Raw genomic sequence first — 25,153 nt, forward strand, 5'->3', positions numbered from 1 at the left:
CGGTAAGTTTGCTATAGCAGTGGGTTCACAGGTGTCATTTCTCCGCTAAGTACTCCAAACACCGACGCAATTGCATCCATGCCCTGCACACTTTTACCAGCCCGCGGTGATCCGCGTTGAATCTCCTTTTTATTGACCATTTAAGCTCCCCGCTTGAGGCCAAGTAAAAGCGCCTGAATAACAAAGCAGAGAGATTTTGGAGGTTGGAAAAGCGGCCTGCCTGGCTGTGGCTGTGGCCGGTGTTTAGTGCATCAGAAAACGCAGAGGTGGCGTGCTGTGTGTGTGTGTGTGTGTGTGTGTGTGTGTGTGCGTGCGCCTATACGCCAGAAATGATGATGAATGTGCAGCGGGCGTTCAGCACCGCGGACAGTTCCCGCGCGGCTCTGCCTCTGCGTGATGCAGGATTTTAGTAAGTACAAAAAACCACAGCTGGGACATGATCTTCACACTCTTATCAATGCGCCCCCACCTTCTCAGAAACACCATCACAAGACCACTTGAACACCCCCCTCCTCTCCTCCTCCTCCTCCCCTTTTCCTCTCTGCTATATCCTCAAAAACACCAGCACCAGGAGGACAGAGACCTCCTCTTCCTCACCCAGACGCGCAGCAGAAGTGGCGGGGTGCTAAAATGTGAGAGCAGCTTTCTCAGTTTGATGACGAGCGTGTCCGAAACTCTCCTCCCTTTTTTTTCCTCCCTCTTCCCGGAGGGGGTGATGTGAACGCAACGGGCTGCGTTGGCTTCTCGTCAGACGCTCAGCAAGACCTCGCAGATATTCAATCGTGACGGATCCGTCCCTGTTTAAGATTCCGCAGTTGACAAGACGGCGTTTCTTGCCCTCCCCTCTTCTCTCTTCACTTATTTTTTTGCGCGTATAACGGGATTCTTCTTCCTCAGGATTCAGACAAGTTTTGCCGTAAGAGGAGTTTACAATGACAGCTACAAAGGAGCAGCCGAATCAGAGACAGAACCAGCCGCAGCAGGATGAGGTGGGCTTTTTCTTTGCACTTTATCCATGTGCGCTAAACTCTACATGTTGTGCCGGGTTCATACATAAAGCACGTTTATGATCTGCTCAAAGGCAGCTACACATGAAGTGAAGTGTGAGGAGGACCCAGTGGCTGCCTGGCTGTGCTGCCTCTGGCTCTTCCTCTCCATCATCCTTACAGATGATGAGACAGTGAGAGGGGCTCATTTAACTCAGGCTGCACATGCCAGTATTGAAACGGTCGACCTGTGCGCGGAGCTCATTGTCAGCTGTCAAGACTGGGTCACAGAAATCTTGAACGCTATGGGCACATGCACTGTCAGTGAAGGGGGGAGAGAGGAGGAGGAGGAGGTGGAAGACTGCGCAGGGCGCATTGTAATTCAGCCGTTGCCTCCTGTCAGCTGCCCCGACACCTTGAAAGAGAACAGTCCTGGAAATCACTTTGTGAGGGTGGAAAATGGCACAATGTGCTCATTTTCTTCAGCAGGACGCGCGCACTGTGCGCCCTGTCTGTGCCTCAGGGACCTCCAGACGCTCTCATTACACCGGAGGGGTTAAATGTTCTCGGCTTTGGCACCTCCACTCAGGTGGCGTCGTGCACTGCAATGCCTTTAAAAAAAAAAAATCAAGATCTGAATGTTTGCCACAACTGGCATTTGCAGCTTGACAAGAATGCACAAGTGTTGAGCTTTGATCATCATCAATTATTGATTTTTCATTCTAGAAATGTTTAGTTTGTGTCCTGCCATGTGCAGCTGAAGGTCTGTTGAGCACACACTTTTCTATTAGGCCAATAACTAATCCAACAAATGATGTAAATTGTATTTGTTTCACTGTGGGCCTTCTTATGAGAGAGCCAAATATATTCTCCTAATTCAATTTAGCCTTGTAGCCCTATTATTCTAAGAAATCAAAACCTCGGCCTCATAATTGAGTTTCTGCGCCTGAAATATTAGAAGGCCTCATGAGATGTGGCTGAAATTTGATAGCTCACAGCGTTCAATACTCCCTCCTCTATATTTAAAGCTCAGTGGGTACTACTCAGCGGCCCTCAGGCCATTTCAAAGTCAGGTTGTTGATTTTATGTGTGAGCAGTGTTCACTGATTTAATTAGTGATGATACTGTTCCAAATGATCACAGCTGTCAGGAGCCAGCTCTTATTGCAGACCTGCTGTATGTTCTGGGGCCTTTGCTGCAGAGAAGAGTTAAAGATCTCAGATGATTTGGTGCACCAAGCGTCTAAAAACCTTCAGCACGCTATATCTGGAGTTGTTGCGTAAGGTTCGTGCAGCAGTCCGACGTCATGTTTGCAGGTGTTTGGGGTGGTGTGTGTGTGTGTGTGTGTGTGTGTGTGTGTGTGTGTGTGTGGGGTGGGTCCCAGGTCCTGTCAACCAACAGCATACTGTATGCACAGCTCTTTGCCAGGCTCTTAACAGGGTTACTCCTCATCAAAGTTGCATGGGAATGCTGAGGGAATTACAAAAGAGGAAAGCACGTGGGGGTCTTTAAATAATGGGTGAAGGAGCTGCTTTATACATGCATCACCAGTAATTCTGTTTTTCTACAGTACTTCCCTCTGCTGCTCTTTAGTGCTTTGTTGATGCATTTAATGCTTGTGTTTTTCAGTGCATTAAGAAGCTCTGAATACCTTGGCAAACACATTGCTGGGAAGTATCAGGAACAAATTTATAATTCAAGCCTTCTCTTGAGCTTCAGCATGTTTGGTAGAAATGTACCAAGTCCAGAAACGACAGATGGTCACGTTATTTCCAGATGGCCAGGACGACACATCTGGCTGTTAAGAGGCCACCACAAGTCAACAAAAAGAGGTGGAGGGGTGACTACGGCTTTGATCAAGACCTCAGTTTCCACCATATCTGTAATTTATTTATTATTAGTGACCCTCTCATTTTAACTCTAACTAGGTTTAGGCATTAAAGCTATTTAATTTTTATATTTAAAATTTTATATCTATTTAAATATTTAAGCATCTGACAGAAATGTGACACAACAACACCAAAACTTGCCATTCAGCGCAGGTGGTTTGTGTATTCTGTCATAGAACAACCACATTGTCATTTTAAATGTTGTCCTCAAGGTGCTGCACAAACACATATTTCATGCTTACACAGTTTTACTGTGTTTCTTGTATAGGGCCTACTTGCTAATGAACTACTAAGACACATATTTGGCTGCTACATGTGAAAAAAGTCAGATAAATCTTTCTGTGGTTGTGCAGGGAGCTCAGAGGAAGTCTGTGTCTTAAAATGTCCTGAAGTCAGGGGTGTGGTAATAGAAAGAGGAGAGCTTACCTCCTCTCCTGCTCTGCTTTAGGGTAAAGGCTCGAGGCTACGTTAGCTGCCACTACCATGTATGGCTCAAACTCCTAGTCTCAGTCTGAACTGTCAGTGTGATAGTTTGTTGACCCAGCATATTGGTTATTAAGAATTGATTTCTGTATTTGGTAACTCATAAAGCAAACAGGTGGATACTTGCCTTAACTACTTATACTTTTCTTCATCACATGTACAGTCAGCCAGCTCTGAATGGGAGCAGTGAAGCGCTCTTGGCAGTGAAACGATCCAGCGTGGCCAATCCCTCTTTAGTTTCCCTGAAAGAAAAATCTTAGAACAAACCGACTCATTTGACGTTGGCTGGTCTCAGGCTGCGCTGCTGCCTCCTGTAACTGCAGACATAATGCAGGCTGACTGGGAGCTTGACCTCTCAGTGTGACCTCTGTGACCAGACCAGGCTCTGGGCATTCAGTGGGGTGTTGAGGCTCCTACTCATCAGCTCTGTTAGCCGTTGTTGTCTGTGCTCAGAACCTGAGGCAAATGTGTGAGAGAAAAGGATGGCTACCCTATTGTGAGTAAGAGGTGTGCCTTCACATGCTGTGATCCTCTGGCCCTCTGCAACTGTAATTCACACTAATGGAGAAAATGTCCAGGACAAACTGCTGCTGCTTCACAGAGAGTTATAAAGGAGGGGCAGCAGAGAGAGGGGAGTTTTAGATGGAGCTTATAAGTGTGAGTGAAAATATGTGAAAGAAATGCAAAGGGAAAGTACAAAGAGAGGTGAGAGGAGGAGTGTGTGTGAGGATGGGTTTAATAATACAAAGAGAAATGAGTAAAGGGCAGATTTAGAAAACAGCCTTTGTGGCTGCTTTCGGACTAATATTGGTCTGTCATTAATATCAGTGTTAGTGTATGTGTTGGTGTAATTTTCCTTTTTCAATATTTCTGTTTGCTTTGTTGTGTCAAAATATTTGTTTAAAACCCGTTGCCACTGTAATTTAGTTTCAGTGTAGTGTTTTTTTAAAGGAATCATTGTAACAGGAGTTATTGTAGTGATACATTTGTAAAGAATGATCACTACTTCAACTTTATTGTTTTGATTCACTCTCGTAGTTCTAATTGTTGATAACAGAAAAACATCTAAACTCGCTCTCTATGTGCTTAGCACCAAAGAGAGGAGCTGGAGATGGAGCAACAGCTAGAGAGCCAGTTTAAAGTATGATTTTAGTAGGCAGAGCATACATCTTAAGGTGAAATTTAAAGAGATACACAGATGGACTTGTCATTAATGTTGACTGTCTAAAGCTTTTCTGTTATGTTACAAATGATTGTGATCCAAAAGAAACTTGGTTGTGAGGCAGCCCAGCACTGCTTTCCTCGCTGACTGGTGGCAGCAGCCTCTTCTGTCTCCTATACCCAATTCCTTTGTATTGTCTTTGTGCTTATATACATATCTAAAGTCTGACAGTAGGCTATAAAGACCACTGTAAGCATGTGAACTATGTACAACTGTAGTTTAAGCAGCAGATCCACCGAGTCCACCAGATCATGTGTGACATTGCCTGACTGACTTTTTGTAGTAAATAAACAGGGAGCACTGGAAGAAGGCTGCTTGGAGCAAGGGGAGATATTTCTCATGTATTTGTACACAACCAGTTTTTAATATTACAAAGCTACAGTTTCTCTTTAACGTGAGCACAGCTGAAAAATCCAAATGACAAGATTTTAGAGGACATAAATACATTCACATCCACAGACAAACTGTAATAAATGAGTCATGTGACTAATTGATAGTAAAGGGATTCATGAAAGGTCATGAGAGTGAGACGGAGAGGTCATTTTAGGATGGAGCCCTGGCTTTGGGAAGTACATGCTGTAGCAGCTTATTAAAATTCAGGATGTATATGAATGTGATATAAGGTCACCCTAATAGATGTTCTGCCCATCTTCATTTCTCCCCTTCTGAATACTGAAATCACAAATGTGTTTTGTAATAATTGAGCAATACATTGGAGGCACTCTCTGTGTAGCAGATGGGTTTTGTTTCTTTACGCGTTGTGTTTAATTGAAAGCAGTGGTGGTGCCTCTTTTCCAGGATAACATCTAGATCTGTCCAGATTGTCCCAGTCTGGGTGCAATTGCTACCCTCGTGTCATAAGCCTCTCTCTCTCTCTCTTTCTCTCTGTATCCTGAGGCAACCAGTGGTCCCGAATTAACTGAGGCTGACACATGTTCTATCCTCGAAAGGATTAAAAGGCAATTACAAAGTTTGAGTCATCACTTGTGACACAGACAAGAGGACAGGCTGCAGTCAAACCTGAGATAGCAGGAATTAAGAGGAGGGGACAGTCAGACCCCGTGTGTGAGAGAGAGAAAGAGAGAGAGAGAGAGTGTGAGTGTGTGTTCACAGGTAAAACATACAGCTCAGCTGCATCACTAATCCGTTTCAGAGAATGTATGGCTGGATGCAGATAGACTCATCGGCCTCAGAAAAAAATGCATTTAAATTTTAAAGGCGCTTCAGGCAACTTTCTCCAAGCTCTAATTGAGATGCAATAAATTCACCCAGGCTACTCATACTGTAATTTCAGCACTGGGCGTACAGACACTGAGCATGCATTTTGGCTTCAGAGTAAACCACAGAACTGCCTCCTGAGCAACAGAAGCAACAAAAGAAGCAATTACAACAACAAATGTCCCCAGAGGCAGGCGCACATGATGCAAACTCTCTTTTTCTTGTGTGTTTTCATCTTTGATGTACAGTAACACAGGGAGCCTGAGATTTGTGTCTGTAATGACGATACTTGAGGCATATGACTGTCAGCTCCCTCTAAACTTGTGAGGGTGAGAAACACTGACGTAAAAAAAACACTTTTTAAATGGTGTCAAACATTCCGGCAGTGACAGAGCTGCAGAAATGTTGTCCAGATCCCCCTCATGAATATTGTTCTCATTATTATTGATAAGGCGGCTCCTGCCAGGCTTTTACTCACCACTAGTTCATCAGCACAGCTCGGATGAAGTGCAGGAGTGTTTCTGGCAAACACGATTTTCTGCCCTTCCAGGACTTCTAGTATGCACTGAGGGCAGGCGAGGGATCGATCCCACTCCCAGAGGCAGATAATCAAAGGCTCATTGGAAAGGACAGTGATATTGATAGCACTCTGCAGACAGACAGGCAGGCTGACAGACAACTGTATATTCACTGGACATGAGTGAGAGTACGGCATGTGGATCTGTAGTGAGCACCAGCTGCGGCACCACTCTGATTTGAACGTTTTGTTGTTTAGTTTCTTTGAATCAGGTGTGTTTGTTGTGGCTCTATCTGTCATGCTCTGTAGGGATTTAGGGAAACAAGGACTTGACGCAGCAGGTGTGAGCGCTCCTGCTGCTCTCAAAAAATATGCTTTTCTATGTGAATCATTTCAAATTTTTGTTTCCATGTCTGGCTAAAAACACAGATATTAACTGCATTAGACAGCGAATTTGTTAATGACATTAGGAGCAAATCAAACATTGCATGACTTTGAATGTAGTTAACATCAAAACCATCAGAAGTGTCACTATACTTTAGCTTTAAATACACGGTTTAAAAATGTTTTATGCGAAGTTTGTAAAGGCGAGAAAAACATAAAGTTCCTCAAAGTCTGTTAATTAGTTTTGATTATTATGGTTCTTTATGGTGTGATTTTGTGTTTTATGGAAATTTCTGCAGACTGTCCTTCACCTTACTGTGACTGTAATCAAAAGAAACGCTTTCAGAGGCGCTGCCACACAACACACTTTGCTTAACTTACTGTTACACCACATAATGTTTACTTACTGGTGAATGGTAACCTGATTGCAAAGGTCGCATGCTAACAGTCCAACATTATGCCAACACTGGCAGGTTGCAAACACTTTAAATACGAAGCAGTCCCTCCTCTCCTCCCCCTCGTGCAGCCTTGCTGTGGAGTCTTGTACTGACATTGACAGCAGGCTGCAGTCACAAAACATTTTCCCTGTCAGCATTGTTGGTGTTTTCACAGCTCACTTATTCAGACAGACACATCTGATACACTTTTTTTTCCACTTGCTTTTGAAGCTGAACTAAGCGCCTCCTCAGGGCCCCTGTGGCCCCTAAGAGTACCTGAATGTACTGATCCTTCAGTGCTGTTTGCTTTCCGTTACAAGGACACATGATATAAGCAATGTATTTGGTGCTCACACAGCTTAGGCACAAAAGACAGTAGCTAACCTAAATCTGCTAACTATTGTGGAGTTTGGCCACAAGACACATTTTATTATTCTCAGTTCACCTTAGAAACTCTTTCAAATAAGTTTCAACACTTCAGGAGGCACTGACACACAGTGTCATGTGGTCTTTTGTGATGGAGTGTGTTTACTTTAGGCCTGGCCTTATTTATCTGTCATCATTTTATCATGCAACTTGTTTCCACACTCGCCTGATCAGGTTCACTTTGGCTCATATTAATTTAGTGGGTGCTATTTTTGTGTTTTAATGAGCCGGGTAGAGGTGATGATGAGGCAGAGGCAGAGGTATAGGTGAGTGGAGACAGAAAGAAAGCCTAGGTTAAGTTCTTACCAGGAGCTGTTACTGCTCATGAACATAAGTTCATTTTCAGCTGCTATTTGATCACTTTGAGTAATTATTTGGTTGGCACAAAAAACTGGGTTCAAGAATTGTTCATGGTTTCAGTTTCAGGCTGCTTCGGGCTTATGGCATGTATTCCTGCTTTCTTATCACTTCCATTGAAGTCTATAAACTACTGTTCACAATGAAAACTGATATAAAGTACGAAGTGACACTTTGAGAAACCTACTGTGCAGCCAGCATGTATGACATAGGTCAGCTCACTGGTATAATAGACTGTTATGGCTGCATTGGGGACAACAGGAAGTCATGAATACTGTATTAACAGCTTAATTCAGGGACTTAGCCTTTTGGTCTGGAAGGGTGTTGACAACAGTTTAACCCAATTAATATCCTAAAAGGGTAATCATTGTTATCCTGTGCAAGCTGTTGTCTTTGTTTTTAGTGGGACAGAGTTTTTTTTTAATTGTGTGACTGGGTATGCAGATGCCCTTTTTGTATTCTGTTGTCAAGACACTGGGCAATAGTGAGAGGGGAGGAGGGAGGCAGGCCACTGTAAACACTGCTGATGGTGAGATGATGAAATCAGTTGCTGAGGCACACCTCTTCATCCGACTCCCAACTGCGCTGTCCTTCCCTCTCCACCTCTCCATCCCCACTAATTCCCTCTCAACTAGCAATTTTATAGCTCAGTGCCTGCTGAATCCTCCAATGTCACCCTATAGGTATAAAAAACACACAGTGCCACTTTTACACCACACACAGAGAGACAATTTCCTGCCTGCTCCAGACACATTCAGGTCTGTGTCGATGAGTGTCTGATCCTATTGCTGCTGATGTCAGGATCCCCCTTTCAATTTTTATTTCTCCTGATAAATGAGATTTGTTTCTGAATTCAGAGGAAATGGTTTGAATCTTACCCACAGCCCGGAGTGTAATTTGCCTAGGAATGTAGTCAGCTGTGTCTAATTGCATTCAAATTGGAGATTTGACTGCTGCAGGACAGACAAAAGCTTTGGTGCCCACCACGTAAATGATATAAAATCACATTTTAAATGTGGGCAGAAAATTCCAAGTAAAAGCTGATTAATGGAATTAGCCATATTGTCCTGTGTCCTTCACATGCTGTAGGTGGTTTGCACTTACATTTATCTGCTATAATGGTCTAAAGCAGACGAATACATCTCATTAAATCCTCTCTGCTCCTTTGTTTGTCTAATAAAATCTGGCTTTGCTCTCTTTTAGCGCATCGCTGACTTCTCTGCAGCAAGCATTAGAATTAGCGAACCTTAATACAAGGAGGAATATTAACATTTCTCACTGAATTCAATATTGTAACAGGGTAAAAAAATGATGTTACATCTCTAAGTGAAATCCTGTCTTCTAGAAAATAGATTTCTTTTTCTTCGTACTCCTATAATCTGCTGTAGTGCTGGCACAGTGAACAACATACTGTGACACATCATGTGACAACCTGACAAACACATGTGCATCATTTCTAATACAAGTCCCAGGAGCAGTCTGTTTTCATTATGTGTACTACTTCTGATTTAAGATGATTTTAAACAGCCGGAATATACATTTTTAGATCATACTGAATAAGTCTTGTTGTGGCTTGATGACATGTGAAGTAGTGTTCTTGTCATGTATACTTAATAATACTTACGTATTTAGAATACAAAATATTAGTAACTGTATTCCGTTACAGTTACACTCTAAAGAGATGGTAATCAGAATACAGTTACATTGTCGAAATCAGTGGATTACACGACGGTACGTGTTTTTTCATTCTGCTCGATGAAACAAGTGACGTAAAAAAATCTTTGTCTTCTTACAACAAAGATCTTGTTTACGGTAGATGTCTGACTCTGTTTATGCTTTTCTCATTGTGTGGTCATATACGTGTGTGTGTATGACGGTGACTAGTCATTGGAGTGAGAGCTCTTACCATCAATACAACATCTTTGAGCAAAGCTAAAGTTTTTGTTCAGCAAACTGGACAGAAAGCTGCAGCTGCGGGCGACAGAGAGGACAGAGCAGCCGGACTGATGGGGGTCAGAGTCTGAGTCTGAAGCACTGCATGCTTAATGCTCCTCAATCATGATGCCGGTTCACTGTTAGCATCACTTGAATGAGTGAACTAGTTAGCTGCTAGCTGCTAGCTAACTCCGTCCAAAACTGAGGCTGATTAACATTTAAGTACGAACATGTCTCTTGCAGTCAGCTAGTTTTATACATGGCTCTGTTTGATGTACGTATTCAAACACTGTATCTGTGTGTAAAATGACCTTTGGTTGCATCGTTTAAAAAATATATTATTGTGTCATCATTACGTTTTTTTCTGTTTCTCTAAATAGAATAACATTGATGTAAATGCAGTCAGCTGGAACAATCTGGAGATAATGTAATGTATCGGAATACATTACAAGTTACGTCTTAGGGTAATCTGTATTCTGTAACTAAATACTTTTTAAAAGTATTCTTCCCAACACTGTGTAAACAGTATAGTAGCTATTGTTGAGTGTAAATGTCTAAACCTACATCTCAGTTGTGAGTTCTCTGTGTGGCTAATGATATGTTAGCTAAAGTTGCTAGCTGTCAGCAATGTCTCTCGCTAGCATTGTCAGATGTGACTGCAGCAGCTGTGTAGCTGTAGCTGCCATCTAGTGGTGAAGTAGCAGAATGCAACCAGCGCACACCGTCTTCTTGTGTTTCCTAATTTCCTAATTGTGTGATCATAAAAAAATAAACGTATTCAAAAACAGATTTCTCTCTCTTTTAAAAAGCAGCTACAGCTATACTACATAGCGGTACGATTTCTTACGTGTGAGGTGAAATGGGCCGATTTAATCTGATTTCATTAACACGCAACTTAATTATTTTCACGTTTTTTTGTGTTTGTACAGACAACATATTTTTGTTGTGCTTTATATAATCATAACTGCAAACATAGCTATAATTGCTCGGTTTAATCACAAATAGGTTCACATGCATAAAAAGGAACAAAACAAACAAAGAGTGTAAACTCCTGCACACACAGCTTTACCTCTGCTTTGAGGCAGCTCCACTCCCTCACTGCTTCGCTTTTCACTTCACCATTCATTACTTCACTTTGCTCGAGCTATTTAAAGCTTTTTTTATGAACACAGGTGAAGGCTGCTCTGGCTCAGGGGCACTCTAACTGATGGTAGGGGATTATTTGTTTGATATGCAGAATTACCTCTGTGCATTACTTTTTAATGTCACATGTATTTCCCTGTGCAGAGCGGACAAAGCTTCTGGTATAATCAGGAGCATTATTTTTGAACTTTCACTGCAAAAACAGAACTTGATTGTTGCAGCTCATTCCACATGGCAGAAGAGGAGACAGAGAGGAGAATCTACATTTAAAACAACAATGGCTCAACTGTTGGACTAAGAGATTAAGCATTTTTCGGCCGGTTTGTAAACTGCAGCCATGATTTTAATTTTTTAAACATACTCTATTATTAAATAGCGAATGATTAAAGCATCACTCCTGCTGTAAATACAGTACAAATAATGTGAATAATCTTCTAAAGCTTATTAATGCATGGATAATAAACTCATTATTTTTAATAAAAAGCTGGATTCAGATTAATCTACGTACATGAGGGGGGTCGTGCAGGCTTGTGTCTGACATGATAGATGTCAATGCCACCTTTTATTCTGCATTTTAAATAACGATATTTTAAGGGTATTTAAACAGGTTTGCAAAATGTGTATAGTCAAAGCAGACTGGGTGAAGGCTCTTCTCATTACCACTCATTGTCCCTTTGGCACCGTCTCTGTGTGGTTCTATTGATTCTATATTGCTAAACTCAGCAGTCATATTATTATGCGGTGCAGCTTGTGTGGCCTTGTGTGTGTGTGTGTGAAGCCAATATGGCAGGACAGTAACTAATTGAGAATTATCTCAGATGGACCAAAGGCCAATGACAGCGTCCTTCAGGGCAGGGCTGATAATGCTAAATACAATAAGATGACAACATGTATAAGCTTGCCATTTCCCATTAGCCTCCGGATCAATTTCAGATGTTAAGCCTCAAGACCCCGGCACGGCTTTTATACTGTGGCTGTCAATGATTTGTGAGAAAGTGAGAAATGGTATTTCATGGGTAAACAAAAATAAGCCTGTACAGATGGTGTTATTTTTTTCTCTGACCTGCTGTCATTGTTAAAATGGCCCAGCTTCTGCTGAAATGCTGCTTGTCATTTGTCACACTATCACCAAGGTCAGAGTCCAGGCGAGGCTAAGCTCACAGCTCTATAAATAGCTTCGCTCCCCTTAACAGTGCTGCATGTGCGATACAGATGTGAAGGCACATATGAAGTAAAGCTTATTAGCAGGAGTGTGATGAAGATGGTGGGGGTCCTAATCAGATTCCTAACATGGCGTTTGCATTCTAATTTTACTAAATGTCTCATCATCCACACTTACAAATATAAAGTACATTTAATACTAAACACAGTGCTGTGTGTATGGGAAAAAGTTGCTTCCTTTAACCCAGGCAGGTGGGGGGCGGGGGTTATGTAATGAGGCTGCTTTCAGGTGCTTCATTGCACTTGACAGCGAAGCAACACAAAACTGATAACAGAGAGCATCAGGTGATCCTCCACAATACACACCACAGTACAAAACGCTGCAAATGGTGTGTTAAAAACATCTTTGTAGCAAATAAATAAACAAAGATTATAGCGCCAAAGGCAGTAGAATTTTGAGAAAAATTCAATAAGGATGCACTGATGATTTATCCCCCCCAGTCTGAGCATATTCTCATTAACTTCCTGACTCTGCTGCTTTGCACTTGTATAATTATGTGTCACATTTACCCTTCCGGGTAGCATCTTGTGATGAGGTTCTAACAGCATTGCAAAGTGAAGAAATTGTTCATAATTTTTATCAGTTTTTTTTCTCTATCAAAAAACATTTGCACATCTTATTATACATGTTCTGCTCTAATATAAATATTGTGTAGAGATTAATGTCAGAAATTGTCTGCTGATCTGAGGCTTTAGGGGAATATTTGTGTATTTGTATGACCCTAATGTCAGAAAATCTCTGCTCAGCTTTGTGTCCAGTTGTGTGTCATCTCATTACAATCTTATATAAGTCATTGTGATTATGTAGTTTGTACTGTTACCACAGATAATGTGATTATAGAAAATAACCTCTCTTACAGCCCAGCTAAACAGTCTGACTGCAGAGGCAGCGCCATGCATGTCATATTGTCCTCTATTGTCCTATATGCTCTGCTTTACTGCTGTGTGGTACAGAGGCTGGATGTTGGAAATGGCAGAGAACAGATATGGTAATACAGTGAATGTGATGAGTCACTGCTCTCATCTTACACATAGAGATCACTTTTATTAATCAGAAGGTGCATTCACAGAGCTTTGGGCGGTGGGTAAATAACATTAAGGTCATCTAGGGTGACATGGGTGAGCAGCACTGCTGTGGAGCGTCATTAAGGGAACTCTTACTAAGAAATAGAAGGATATCTCAGCTATGCTAAGCTGTGAGGCCTCCAGAAGTAAAAAAAAAAACAACTTATTTACTCACTGTCAATCTGCACTTCACACGCTCTGAATATTGCATTGTTGGAATTGCCTGCTGGAATTCATGTGACCTGTTATTTTCTGTGGTATGCTCAGCCTGATGAATAATTGACTGTATTGATTGAGCGTGATGGCATTTGTTCCACAGAGAGCAGGTAGAATTACAGGCAGACTCAGATTAATTAAAAGGTGCTTCTAATCGGTTGGATAAATAAATAATCACTGTAAGTTAAAGTGAGGGAGTGATTTTTTTTTACACAAATTGAAAAACTGAGGGACCTAATGTAAGTAAATCCTAAAATATCAAATGTAAATATACATAACCAGTATTTATATTGATTTATTTAATACATCAAACATAATGTTTTGTATTAAACAACCTTTTGTCCGAGATAGTAAGTAAGTAATAGCTAAAACTTATTTTCCACTGGTGATATTCATTGTTGGATGTTTCTCATTTTCCCAGCCTAGTGTAGGTCTACTGTCTTCCTACAGTGAAACAGGACATCCCACAGAAAAAGTGCTGGCTGTAATCAATAATGCAGAGATCAAAAACAGTACCATTTTAAAATGGCTGCCTGCTGAGCTGAGGCTTCATTTTACCAGAGGAAGAAAACTCACAGTTTGTTTTTTTTTTTCATTCAGTCAGTGATGCAACGATTGATTGGAATCAGATTTCTATCATTTCCATCTTTGTGTCTTTAGCCTAGCTTAGCACATGGCTGGGAGTGAGAGGAAGGCAGAAGATTAATGTGGATTTGAACAATTGGTTGACGACAGTATTAGCTTAAGAGTTAAATTGATTAAATGTTGTCCTGTTAGCCAGCGAGCTAACAGGCTAATTGCTTCAAGATACATTGAAGGAGTCTAATTAGTGGACAGCCATGTGTGGAGTCACGGTGATTATTGAAGGTGGTCCTAAAATGTTTCAGTTCTAAGCTGCTCATGTATAAAAATGCATATTTTTTTACATGTATTTTGACATGTATATAGCTGATTATATTGATAATCTTCAATGATTTTTGACAGCTAATAATGCAACATAGAGGTACAGAGAGCAAAGCATGTTGTCAGTAAGCTAGTGTAGCTATGACTCCCTAATAGGGTGGGAATATGTAAAAGCACATTAAGAGGGGACTACTGGTCTGAAAAGAGACACTTTGCTGGAAACAGGCCTTTGTCCTTGTACTGATACTTTGAGGCACAGAAAAAAAGGGACAGGCTTTCTTGTGTGTAGCACCCTGCATGTCAGGAGGTTATTTATAACCCTGTCCTGTGTGTGTCCCTTTGTGAATCAGACCTGCACCTTCGTGTGAAGTAAATGAACACATTTTTACTGTGAATGACGTGCTGACAGCAGGTCACAGAACTGTGAGGCAGAACCAATCAAATGTGTTAATTTGCAGGTTGCCACTTATTATTTAAATAAATATGCATACATCTTTTATACATTGAAACTTAAGGTATATGCTTGTCTAGATTTCTTTGGTCTGTTGTCTCTGATTGAAACACTGGCTTTTTTCCGTTTCATTAGAACAGAGCAGGCCTCATCCTGTCCTCCAGTCTTCATACTGTGGATTTATTCAGAAACTTATTTCCCTCTGATGAGGGTTTAATAATTGCTATCTAACCGTTTATAACCATTGAGGGTCCTTCCTATGTGGGCACAGTAATGGTAATGGAGAGACTCAGCAGGTCAAAATTCTCTATCATCACTTGTAAATGAGTTAATAAATTAAGAATGATGATTCAAAAAATGGCTAAATCGCAAATTAGGAGAGGAAAAAAAACGAGATGAAGAGAATGTGCACAAGAATTTCATGCACTGTGGCACAAGGGCAATTTAGAATTGCTGTCAGTTTTCAAGGGCACGTCAGCCTTTTGTGTTACTAATGAAATGAGCAGCGGCCCTATTCCTGATAAGATCTGTCTTATGAGTCCAGGGGGGCCTGTGAATGATGTAGCCATGCATTTATGTAATGTACTACTGGGCTCATGGTGACACTGAACTTCCTCTGTGTTCACTTGTTACTAAAAAGTTACTTCTTTTCAGGTACTTTGTGGTCTCTAAAACAGAGTAAGAGGTGCTTCAGTCAATATATGAGACACTGGTAACCATAACTTACATTAAAAGCTCATAACCTGCTGCTTGAAAAACATTAATATTTCGAACTAATTTATACTATTGCACATGGTTAGGAAATAAAAAAATACTAATCTCAATAAAAAAGAGTTGTAGTTAAAATAAAAATCTCACGTTAAATTCACTCTTCAGTCTAACTAGGACTAGACCACAGTGACTAAAACATATGACGTGTTGATGAAGATTCTCAGTCATCCAGGTCATCATACATAGAGAGGACTGAAGCGTCTGGACTTGTAGAGTTTTCTTGAAGACGTTTCACTGCTCATCCAAGCAGCTTCATCAGTTCAACATATGACACCCAAAAACCTGGGTGTTTAAGGGTTAACAAGCGACCTTAGCTGCTTTTAATCATGTCCTTAAAGACAGAGACAGTTACAAAGACTGCTAAAGCGGACCATGGCTATCATTTTACATCCCCCCTACCCTCCAGCCAATCAAAGTATAGTAGTAGCGAATAGGTGGGAAATAATCACTGCATTTCACCTGCAGGGTTTTGTGGGTAATTGAGGCCAGGAGGAGCCACAGAGAGAGGAAATTTACCGGGAGGGGGGAGGGCTTAATTCACCTTATCAGAGGAAGCAGATGTGGTGGAAGACCCAGTTCAAGACTTTCTAATACCAGGATTCAGAGATGGAGTTGCAGGAAAAAGCTTCACAAACACTCCTGGATAGCTAGATGCTATCACACACGCTGTACTCTACGGTCACTCAGATTGCTGGAACCAAGCCTGAGCTCTTGAATGCAAATGCCTGCTGTATTCTTTATCCATCAAAAAATGTGGCAATGTGTCTGTCTGAGGGTCATAACACCCAACTCGAATGCAGAAAGAGTGACCCCTGGCCCTGGCACAAAGTGTGTGTTCCATAGATCAGACAGCGTCATTCCAAAGAAAGGTTAGATGTACAGTGAGTAAGGCTTTTTTTTCATATTTTCACCATATCAGAAACACAGAGTTTCATTTTTCAGGCTTACGGTGCGGCTCATGCAAAGCCCTCCATTGCAAATCCTTCACCGTGCAGGGGATTGGATTGAAAATACAAAGCCTGGATGTGACCCATGTTAATAGGCACTGTAAGCGGCACTGCTGTGTGTGTACAATATGTGATTGTCAGGATGGAGCTACGCTGCCAAGGCTTTAAATAGTCCTAAAAAAGTTGATCTTTTTGCATCGTCTGTTGTCACACTGTGTCCACATTCATTATAAAATACATTGTGCTTCCTCCTGACCTCTGTCTCACCCGTGCCTCTGTCTCTGTCTGCAGGACCTGGGTGGAGTGAGTCCTCCTCAGAGGAACTGGAAGGGCATTGCCATCGCTCTGCTGGTCATCCTGGTGGTCTGCTCCCTCATCACCATGTCCGTCATCCTCCTCACACCAGGTACCACTCAGGCTTGATTGTGCTCTGTCCTGTGTTTACTTCAACCATCCCTGATTTCACATCTGTGCAGCTTAAAGTCTAAAACAAAAATGACTACATCTTACAAATACTCAAGGTATTAATCCAAGTAGTTTACCACCAGTGAGTTTTGCCTAATATATGAATATATTCAAGAGTACACGGCCCAGACACCTGATTTCACTCAGATCAGAATCCAGTGCCATTGCAGCCACACCGTCCCCTGCTGTTTTTCCACGCTTGGTTAGACTTTCATTGCCTCCATATACAAACATGTTGTGTGGAGTTATCAAGGAAAGCCAATATGGCTGACATTCAAAATGATTTGGCCCTCCTATTCTGCTCAGAATCAGCAGTTGTCCTATTCAGAAGGCGCTTACAATTGGCACCTTTCCTTTCTGCTAAAGGCAGAACATTTCATAATTAAAAATGAAACATTTCCAGGGGCAACGCTGGAACAGCTTAAGGATTTTCGAGCCCAGTAATGATGATGTTAATGAACATACAGTATGAAATGCCATTGTCACAGACGTGTGAGTCATTTACGTGGGCTTCTATGTGTGTGTGTGTGTGTGTGTGTGTATCAATGCGAGTATCCATGTTTATTCTCTACGTCTACACTTAACACATCTGTCAAACAGAGGTTGGTATCCACATGAATCTATTGTCCTTAATAACATTTCAGCCTTGTGGCCACAGATCCTTTTAGTGTTTTAAAGGCTCCACAAATGATCTGATATCTTTAATTAGGCAGAAGTGTGCTTTAAAACCCAAACCATAATGCTACATTAATCAACTTCTGGCTGCTAACAAGGAAAGTAATTAAGATCTTTTGAGCCCCCACAAAAAAAATAAGTCCAGGATTTTCTCTGATTCAACTTGTAAAAAAACATATTAAGCTTTTAATGTGCAGGCCTTCACAGGCACACATGCACTCGCATGTGCCGCAGTTTACTCCCATTCCGTTGGAAACACTGAGGGGTGATGTCTAAAAATTGGAGTGAACTGTCACACCTCTCCCACACTTAACAAAGTTATGTTTTGTTTTTACAGCTGACAACCAAGCTGGAAGTGACACTAAGCTGACCGTGGAGGATTTGTTCAAACCTGAGTTCAAGGTGCATGACCCGGAGGCCAAATGGATCAACGGTGAGTAATCCCCATTGACTGTACCTGCTGATGTCCCAGATGTTGAAGGCAGATATATTGGCTATGATGGAAAATCTTGTGTTTACAGTTAAATGTAATGAAGTGGGGGCCACGCAACTTTACTGGCTGCTTGTAGAAAACTTGAACTGTACAAAGAGTTGAGTGGCAGTTTGGGAAAATGTCGCCTGACTTCATGCTGCTGTACGTACGGACTATTTATACAAAACACTCCTCGACTCTTTACTTGACACTAATGACATCTCGATGAATCCTGAGTGTACCTTGTGAGAGCAAACAACACACTGCTTTTGTTCGGCGGCACGGGGATGACATCTCTGTGCTGCCTGTCTCCTGTTTTGTAATTGAGGCTCAGTAAAACAGCCAGCAGACAGTTCAGTTTTAAACAAGGCTGGCATGTTTCACCCTAGCTTTACCTTGCATCTAGTTATGCAAATTTAGATGTTCTGATTTATTTTCCCTCTCCTTATTTACATTGTATTGATTCCTTATTTGCCAGAAGGGGATCATATGTTAAGCCTGGAAGGCCTTGGCTCGAAATAAACCACATCAAGTGAAGTGCAAGTGAATCTGATTATGGTTTGCTTAGAGGGAGGGAGAAGATAACGATACCTCCGAGGGAAAGGATGGACAGGATTGTGGCTTTCCCGCATTGCTCTCCGTCTGTCTTCTTTCCCGCGGATTAGTGTGTTTGTTTTGGCTTTCCTCTTCGCTGCCCATCGACTGCGTGACTCACTCAGCGCCTGAGGGCAAGGGAAAGAGGCAAGGCCTTTCTGTCCATCAATATTTCATTCCTAGGTGACATTTTTCCACTATCTTTGCAACGCCATCTCATTCCCTGATCTGACCCCGGGCAAGACAGAGAGAGCGCCAATGTTGTGCGATGAGGCAGTCAGAAAAGTCAGCTTTATAGGGTGGTTTGTGGATGGATGGAGCAAAATAGACCCCGGACAAATGGGAGAAGATAACAGACAGACATGCGAAAGAAAAGATTGATCACTAGGATTTGGAACAAAAATGAGATCCCACTCCCCCGCTAACCTAAAGGCTTTGGCTCAAAGTCTTCAGTCTCTGTCTATATAACTAAACTATAAATAGTCATGTGATCTCTTGAATAAGTGAAAATGTGTTGCAGGACTCCATGTTTTGTGCCATATGATGCTAAATGATGCTTAAAAAAAGTCTGACAGTGAGTGTTTACTGGCAACTGTTTCAGTATAGTATGTTAGTTATAGCATGTAGTATGTATTTATTAACTTATGTGAATAATGAATGACAGCAGGTGTGAGGTATATTCTATAGGAAACAATAATACTCATTATTCTACTCTATTTGCTTTTGAAGAAAGGAGGAAAACAAGACAATTAGCGTAAATCAGTGTAAATGTGGCTGATAGCTTATGTGACCAAGTGCTTATAGTCTGCTATACCTGTCACAGAGACTAAAGCATAAATAAAACAAACCTTTTTTTTTGGCTCAAAGTTATGCTGATAGTGTTCAATGCCCTTTGGCTAAATGGTTGATATATGCACATTTTTTTACATCTCATTGCAGACAGCATCATACCTTTACTGCAATGCAATCATCATATATGCAAAGTTGTAGTTTTAAACAGATGTAATTTGGCTCCTTCTTATGTGATCACTACTGAGCTATCATGGCCATATTCAATACTTGATTCTGACTGGTCGATCATATCATTCTGCGAACAATTGTTATCATAGCAAATTTACCTTATTGCAATAATGACCAACTCACTGACACATTATCCCTTATATATTACCCAGCTCCTTACTTGAAACAGTTACATGAAATGTAAATACATGTCATGAAATAGACAGCATTTTGAATAAATAAATATTACTACATACATTCTCTTAACACATATGTTTTAACACATGCTGAAGAAATGAAGAAACGGGAGCAGCTGGTCTCAGAGCTGTGAGAGCTCTGTTATTTAGATAACAGCAGCCAAAGTGCTGCAGAAAAAAACAATCTCTGATTCCTCACACTCTACATTGCACATATATTCCTAAAAAGTCGGTGCGCTGTGATCACAGTCTACACATTCACACCTCTGTTACAAGACACAAAAAATAGACTGGAAGTGCTTTTTGCTGGAACACACGAGGTCAATGTGAAAGTGTAAATATCAGCAATGTGTTTTTTTTTTTTTTGGTCTTTTTTGGTCCACACCAAATGTGAAAAATCCACGGCTAAATATCTGAATGTGATTGACTTCAACAGCCAGCTAATGGATGGTGATACGAGCCTATGGATGGTTGAGTTGCTACAGTGTGACATTAAACTTGATGATAAGTCAAATGAAGTGTATCGTTACAGATTAAATTTGCTGCTAAGAGCACTGCGATTCATCAGGTGTACCTTCATCTCTTTGGCAGCAGAGGGTTTCTGGGGACACCGCTTCCTGAAGTACATTACAATGGAACACAATGTGAAGGACTATAGCTTTTAATTATCAGTCGGTCTTTGTACTTTTTGTGTATCATTTTACACAAGTCTGCTTATTTTCTATCACTATTTGTAGAATATCACTATGCAGCATGCTCTGACATTTCTGCAGAATTCCACTGAAACATTGTCATTCAGATGTGGCGAAGGATGTTATTGATGAGGGTGAGATTATAGGAAGACATCTGGTTAATGCTGGGCGCATGTGGGAAAAATGACATGCACACTCCTCTCCAGCTGTTGCACCTAAGTGTGTGTGTGTGTGTGTGTGTGTGTGTGTCTGTTTTTTTATGCATGTCATGGAGAAAGTCACATTCAGCTGCTGCCACATGTGATTCAGAGAGCATCGCTCTCCACCAGTGTTGTCATGGGCACAGGCATCCTCAGCCTGTCACTGACAATCTGGTGAGAGAGGGGCATCATGCTGTGTTCACATCGGCCCTGTCTGGACAAATTAACACACCAGTTGGTTTACTTAAGCTCTCAAAACCAGAAACACTTCAACACACTCAGCAGACTGTCAGTGTAGGGAAGTTACCAACTGTTGGCCAACTGTGCTTTCTTTGTATGTGAGACAACATTCAAACACAACATGTCCAGTGACTAACTACACTGTGCCATTACTCAGTCTTAACAGAACATGGAACCCAAATCTTCCTGTAGCAAAGCAAACTGTCATGCAAGATAAACCAAGGACTGCTGCTCATCAGACTGTATGGAAGCCCACTGTTGTCAGTAAAAGACAACACAGAGACCTGGAAAAAATAGGTTTCTGTAAACTTCAGATCTGTTGGTTATTGTTATGTTTTAGGCGGCAAGTAACATGACATGACACAAAAAATTGTCAGGAGCAACATGGGCATGGAGAATGGCTGCAATATCCCTCTGTACAATGTATGTTTCTCGGTCTCTTGCTAGCATGTTGATCATGTTGATCATCCAAAACTATGGGTCATCAGTCTGAGTGTTTATGGAGCTGACCAATCAGAGCACAAAGGCAGACTGTATAGTCCAATATATATTATAGAAAAGATCTCGGCGTTTACAGTGATACAGTACTGCAGGTGTCACTGCCTTTCAAGGTTTGAGGTCCGACTCTGTGCACATATTTGAAGCAATGAGCTCATACAAATCATAGTTCTCCTCAGTAAATGGCCAGTACAACAGTGATCTGTGTAAATCCATTATTCAGCCTCTGGCTGTCAATACTCTTTACCTCAGATATGTTACCACCTGACTTCACTCAGTTACTAGTCCCTGCACCGCCTGTCAGCTGTGCAGTCAGTCTACAGGCCTCTGGCTGATACATTAACATGTAGCTGCTGGATTGTTTGAGTGCACAATTTTACTGATCATCTCCCAGAAATAAACACATGTAAAAATGAAACTGGGTAGTGTTAAAAAGCGGTTGTTTATCAACTTGAAAGATAATCTGCTGAATGTTTTCCTGTTTACTTTCATCTGACACAACCACAGAACACTTTCTGTGTCTACACGTCCTCTTAAGACGTCTGATTGCTTCTCTTTGGCTACTGACTGTTATTAACAGGTGAAAAGCCTGTAGCTAAACGAAGTGGATAATAACACTTAGAGGTGTAAATGCAGTAATGGGAGGCGACATCTGCTGAAGGAGAGTCATATCTTCGGTCAAGTGTGCGTCCTTGCCAGTGATAAATGCTTTCCCTGTCTGGCCTAATTACTGACATAAGCCGACTAATGCTGGCTCAACTAATGGAAAATCACAATTTTCATTCAGCACATCTCATGCTTCTCTCATGCATTTATGCAGGACAGCATCCCCACTCATACTCTACATGTCTGAATAGACGTCAAGGATTTGATCCATTTCCTAATGTGGACGTCTTCTGTGAATACTCTTACTGCTTGAAATCCAGGCTTTGTCCTGGCACTCTGCTTCTGCCTCAGTTTAAGTGTCTTTGTTTTGCCTTAAAGGAGAGTGAATTTTATTTAAAAAAAACTGTATTGTTATTGTGAATTCCTTTGTGTTCATTGATCTTGTGGTGAAAACTCTGACATCACGACCTCCCAGCAGTTAATACCTAGAGTTGGCATTCCACTGCAGACCTGCAGTTACCATGCTAACCTAGTGAAAAGATTAAGAAAACAGTGCTGATATGTGTGCTGAGATATATAATGCAATATTATTATAATGCACATTATCTTTAGTGTAAATATTTTGTATGTAATGTTTTGTGTTTGTGTAGATTTTTTTTGTTGGAGTAGTGGGCACCTCCCACATGCTGCCTTCTATAAATAACCGTTAAGTTAATCTACATTTGTACCATAGGGGTAGCTGCATGTTTGATTTATATTTACATGGGATTACTCCTGTCGATATACTTGCTGCATAATGTATAACCATTCCTTGCAGTGGTCATATTTGTATTCCTTTATCGATGGTGATATAACGCCCGAGGTTGTGGTGAGATTTACGCTGGCTGTAAAACACAAGCAGCAGCTTATTGACCAATCACAGTTCTGCTTCTGACATGATATTTTATTCTTGTCTGCACCTTTAAACATAAGGAAACAGACCTGGAAATGAGTGCTCACTGGCACCGGAGTCAAGATGATCTTTGCCACCAGAGACCCCTCCCACGTCCCTCCCTTCTCTCGCTGCGGGGCACTGCTTGGCGAATCCTTGTTTTTCTTCTGCACCTTTTATTCTAAATGAGGAATATGGCATGCGGCGCGAAGCTCTTGGCACATATGCTGATGACTGGGCTGTGACCCAACCTGCAGTTGGGTGGGGTGTGTGGGTACACTGGCACACTTGTATTGAAGTTATATGCCTGTGGGTGTATTCCATGACTGTTTGGACTTAAGATAGCTCACACGCTTTCTTATACAGAGATTGCATGTCAATGCCGGATCATGCTCTGATTTCAAATAGATGTTTGTGTGCCAGCTGACTTGTTTTTCTTCACTGGGAGGACTAATCACTCTGCTGCTCAGTTCAGTAGGTCTTCTCGCGTTGAGCCTTCAACCTACCTTGATTTTCTTTCATTTTCCTAATTAGCTACATGATCACGCCAATTAATCTCTATTCCCCCGCCACTCAGCTAGTGGCAAAAGGAATAAAAGATCAGCTGTGTTGCTGTCAGCTGCCACTGATCTGCAAAGTGGTTTGCAACATATGGATCGGTAGCAGGGAAACGGGCTGTTAAAAAAAGTAAATTGCATTCTTTTTAGACTGTTTTTCCACTTGCATGCCTTTGCAGGATCATTCTCAGGGGTTAATTAGGAACTGCATGCTCTGGTGCCTCCCATTAATTAACATTAGAGACTCCCCAAGCTGTTCTGGGAACTGCTGCTAAAAGCAGGAAAAGTGTGTATGTGTGTGTGTGTGTGTGTGTGTGTTTGCCATGCACACATCTGTTGGAGCATGAAGGTGGCTAATGGCTGTATGCTGATGTTTGGCAGCTCTTTAGCTGGACAGTGTATGGACAGACTGACTAACATGTTTAAATCAACTCTCTCTTTTCCATTGTACTCAGAAAAGCTTCTCCTCATTTGTGGGACCTCCAGTGTCACCCAGCACTAACCCGAGCCCTCCTAAGCCTCGTGTATCTCACGCTCTTCTCCGTCTTCCATTAAGCTCCTGTTAGCCCATCCTATTTTTGCGGCTCCTGACACAGCCATTATCACGACTCTGAGCAGTGAAAGACACTGATTAAAAGGGAGAGATTGAATTCTCCACTGTCCTCCCTGTGCCCCAGCTCACTGTGTGAGATTTTCAGTGCTGGAGTCAGACACGAGTGCAGCCATTAGTGCATCACGAGTTGGGTTATGTTGTTATCAAAACTTCTGACAAAACAACATTTTCTGATCCATTATTTACATAGAAAAACATGTGAAACCAAAAATAGAATCGCAGGGCTGTCATGTCAGAGTGATGTTTGTAAGAGCCTGAAGCAATAAAGGAGAGACACAAAATCAGAGGGAAGAGCTCCTCTCGTCCTTTATGTAAAAAACAGAATGACAGCTGGGGAAAGTGTTAAAATGTAACCCTCAGTGTTGATCCATGACATGAATCTTAACACTCCCGGGATTTCTTTTTAAAATATTGTCTGTTGAACCATAATGATAAACTGTAGCACACATAGACTCCTGTCCCTGAAGGCAAATCTCCAACAGGTGCTCTCTTCATTATGCCAGCATCAGAATCTCCTGCACGTTTACACAACACAATATAGTCGACACATAAACAATACGCTGAATTTATTAGCCTGCCAAGGGCAGAAAGACACTTCCTCACAGTGACATTTACGGGATGAGGAGTGATCTGTAGGTGTCAATTGAATGTTAATTAAATACATTCTTATTTTACAAATATTTTGACCTTCTCAGAGGTTTTTTTTATCTGACTGTAACTGAGCCCTGCTAAATTATTTCTGCAAGTAAAAATGTTTCTATAATCTCTGTTTGTTCAAAAGTTTAAATAACCTCAATAGAGATGACTTCAGTATATTATTTAATCAATGACATCCAACTGTTT

General features: G+C 41.4%; 1 protein-coding gene across 1 annotated transcript in view; it reads left to right on the forward strand.

The window, feature by feature from the left end:
* Positions 1-854: 854 nt before the first annotated feature.
* Positions 855-25,153, forward strand: part of dpp10 (dipeptidyl peptidase like 10) — a 75,154-nt gene continuing 50,855 nt past the window's right edge. The window contains exons 1-3 of the mRNA XM_028392956.1: positions 855-989; positions 16,863-16,977; positions 18,049-18,144. Of these exons, the coding sequence (XP_028248757.1) occupies positions 933-989; positions 16,863-16,977; positions 18,049-18,144 (268 nt within the window). The 5' untranslated portion in view covers positions 855-932. The remainder of the gene's footprint in view (positions 990-16,862; positions 16,978-18,048; positions 18,145-25,153) is intronic.

This window comes from Parambassis ranga, chromosome 21 (genome assembly GCF_900634625.1).
Source record: "Parambassis ranga chromosome 21, fParRan2.1, whole genome shotgun sequence".
In the NCBI taxonomy this organism is placed as follows: Eukaryota; Metazoa; Chordata; class Actinopteri; family Ambassidae; genus Parambassis; species Parambassis ranga.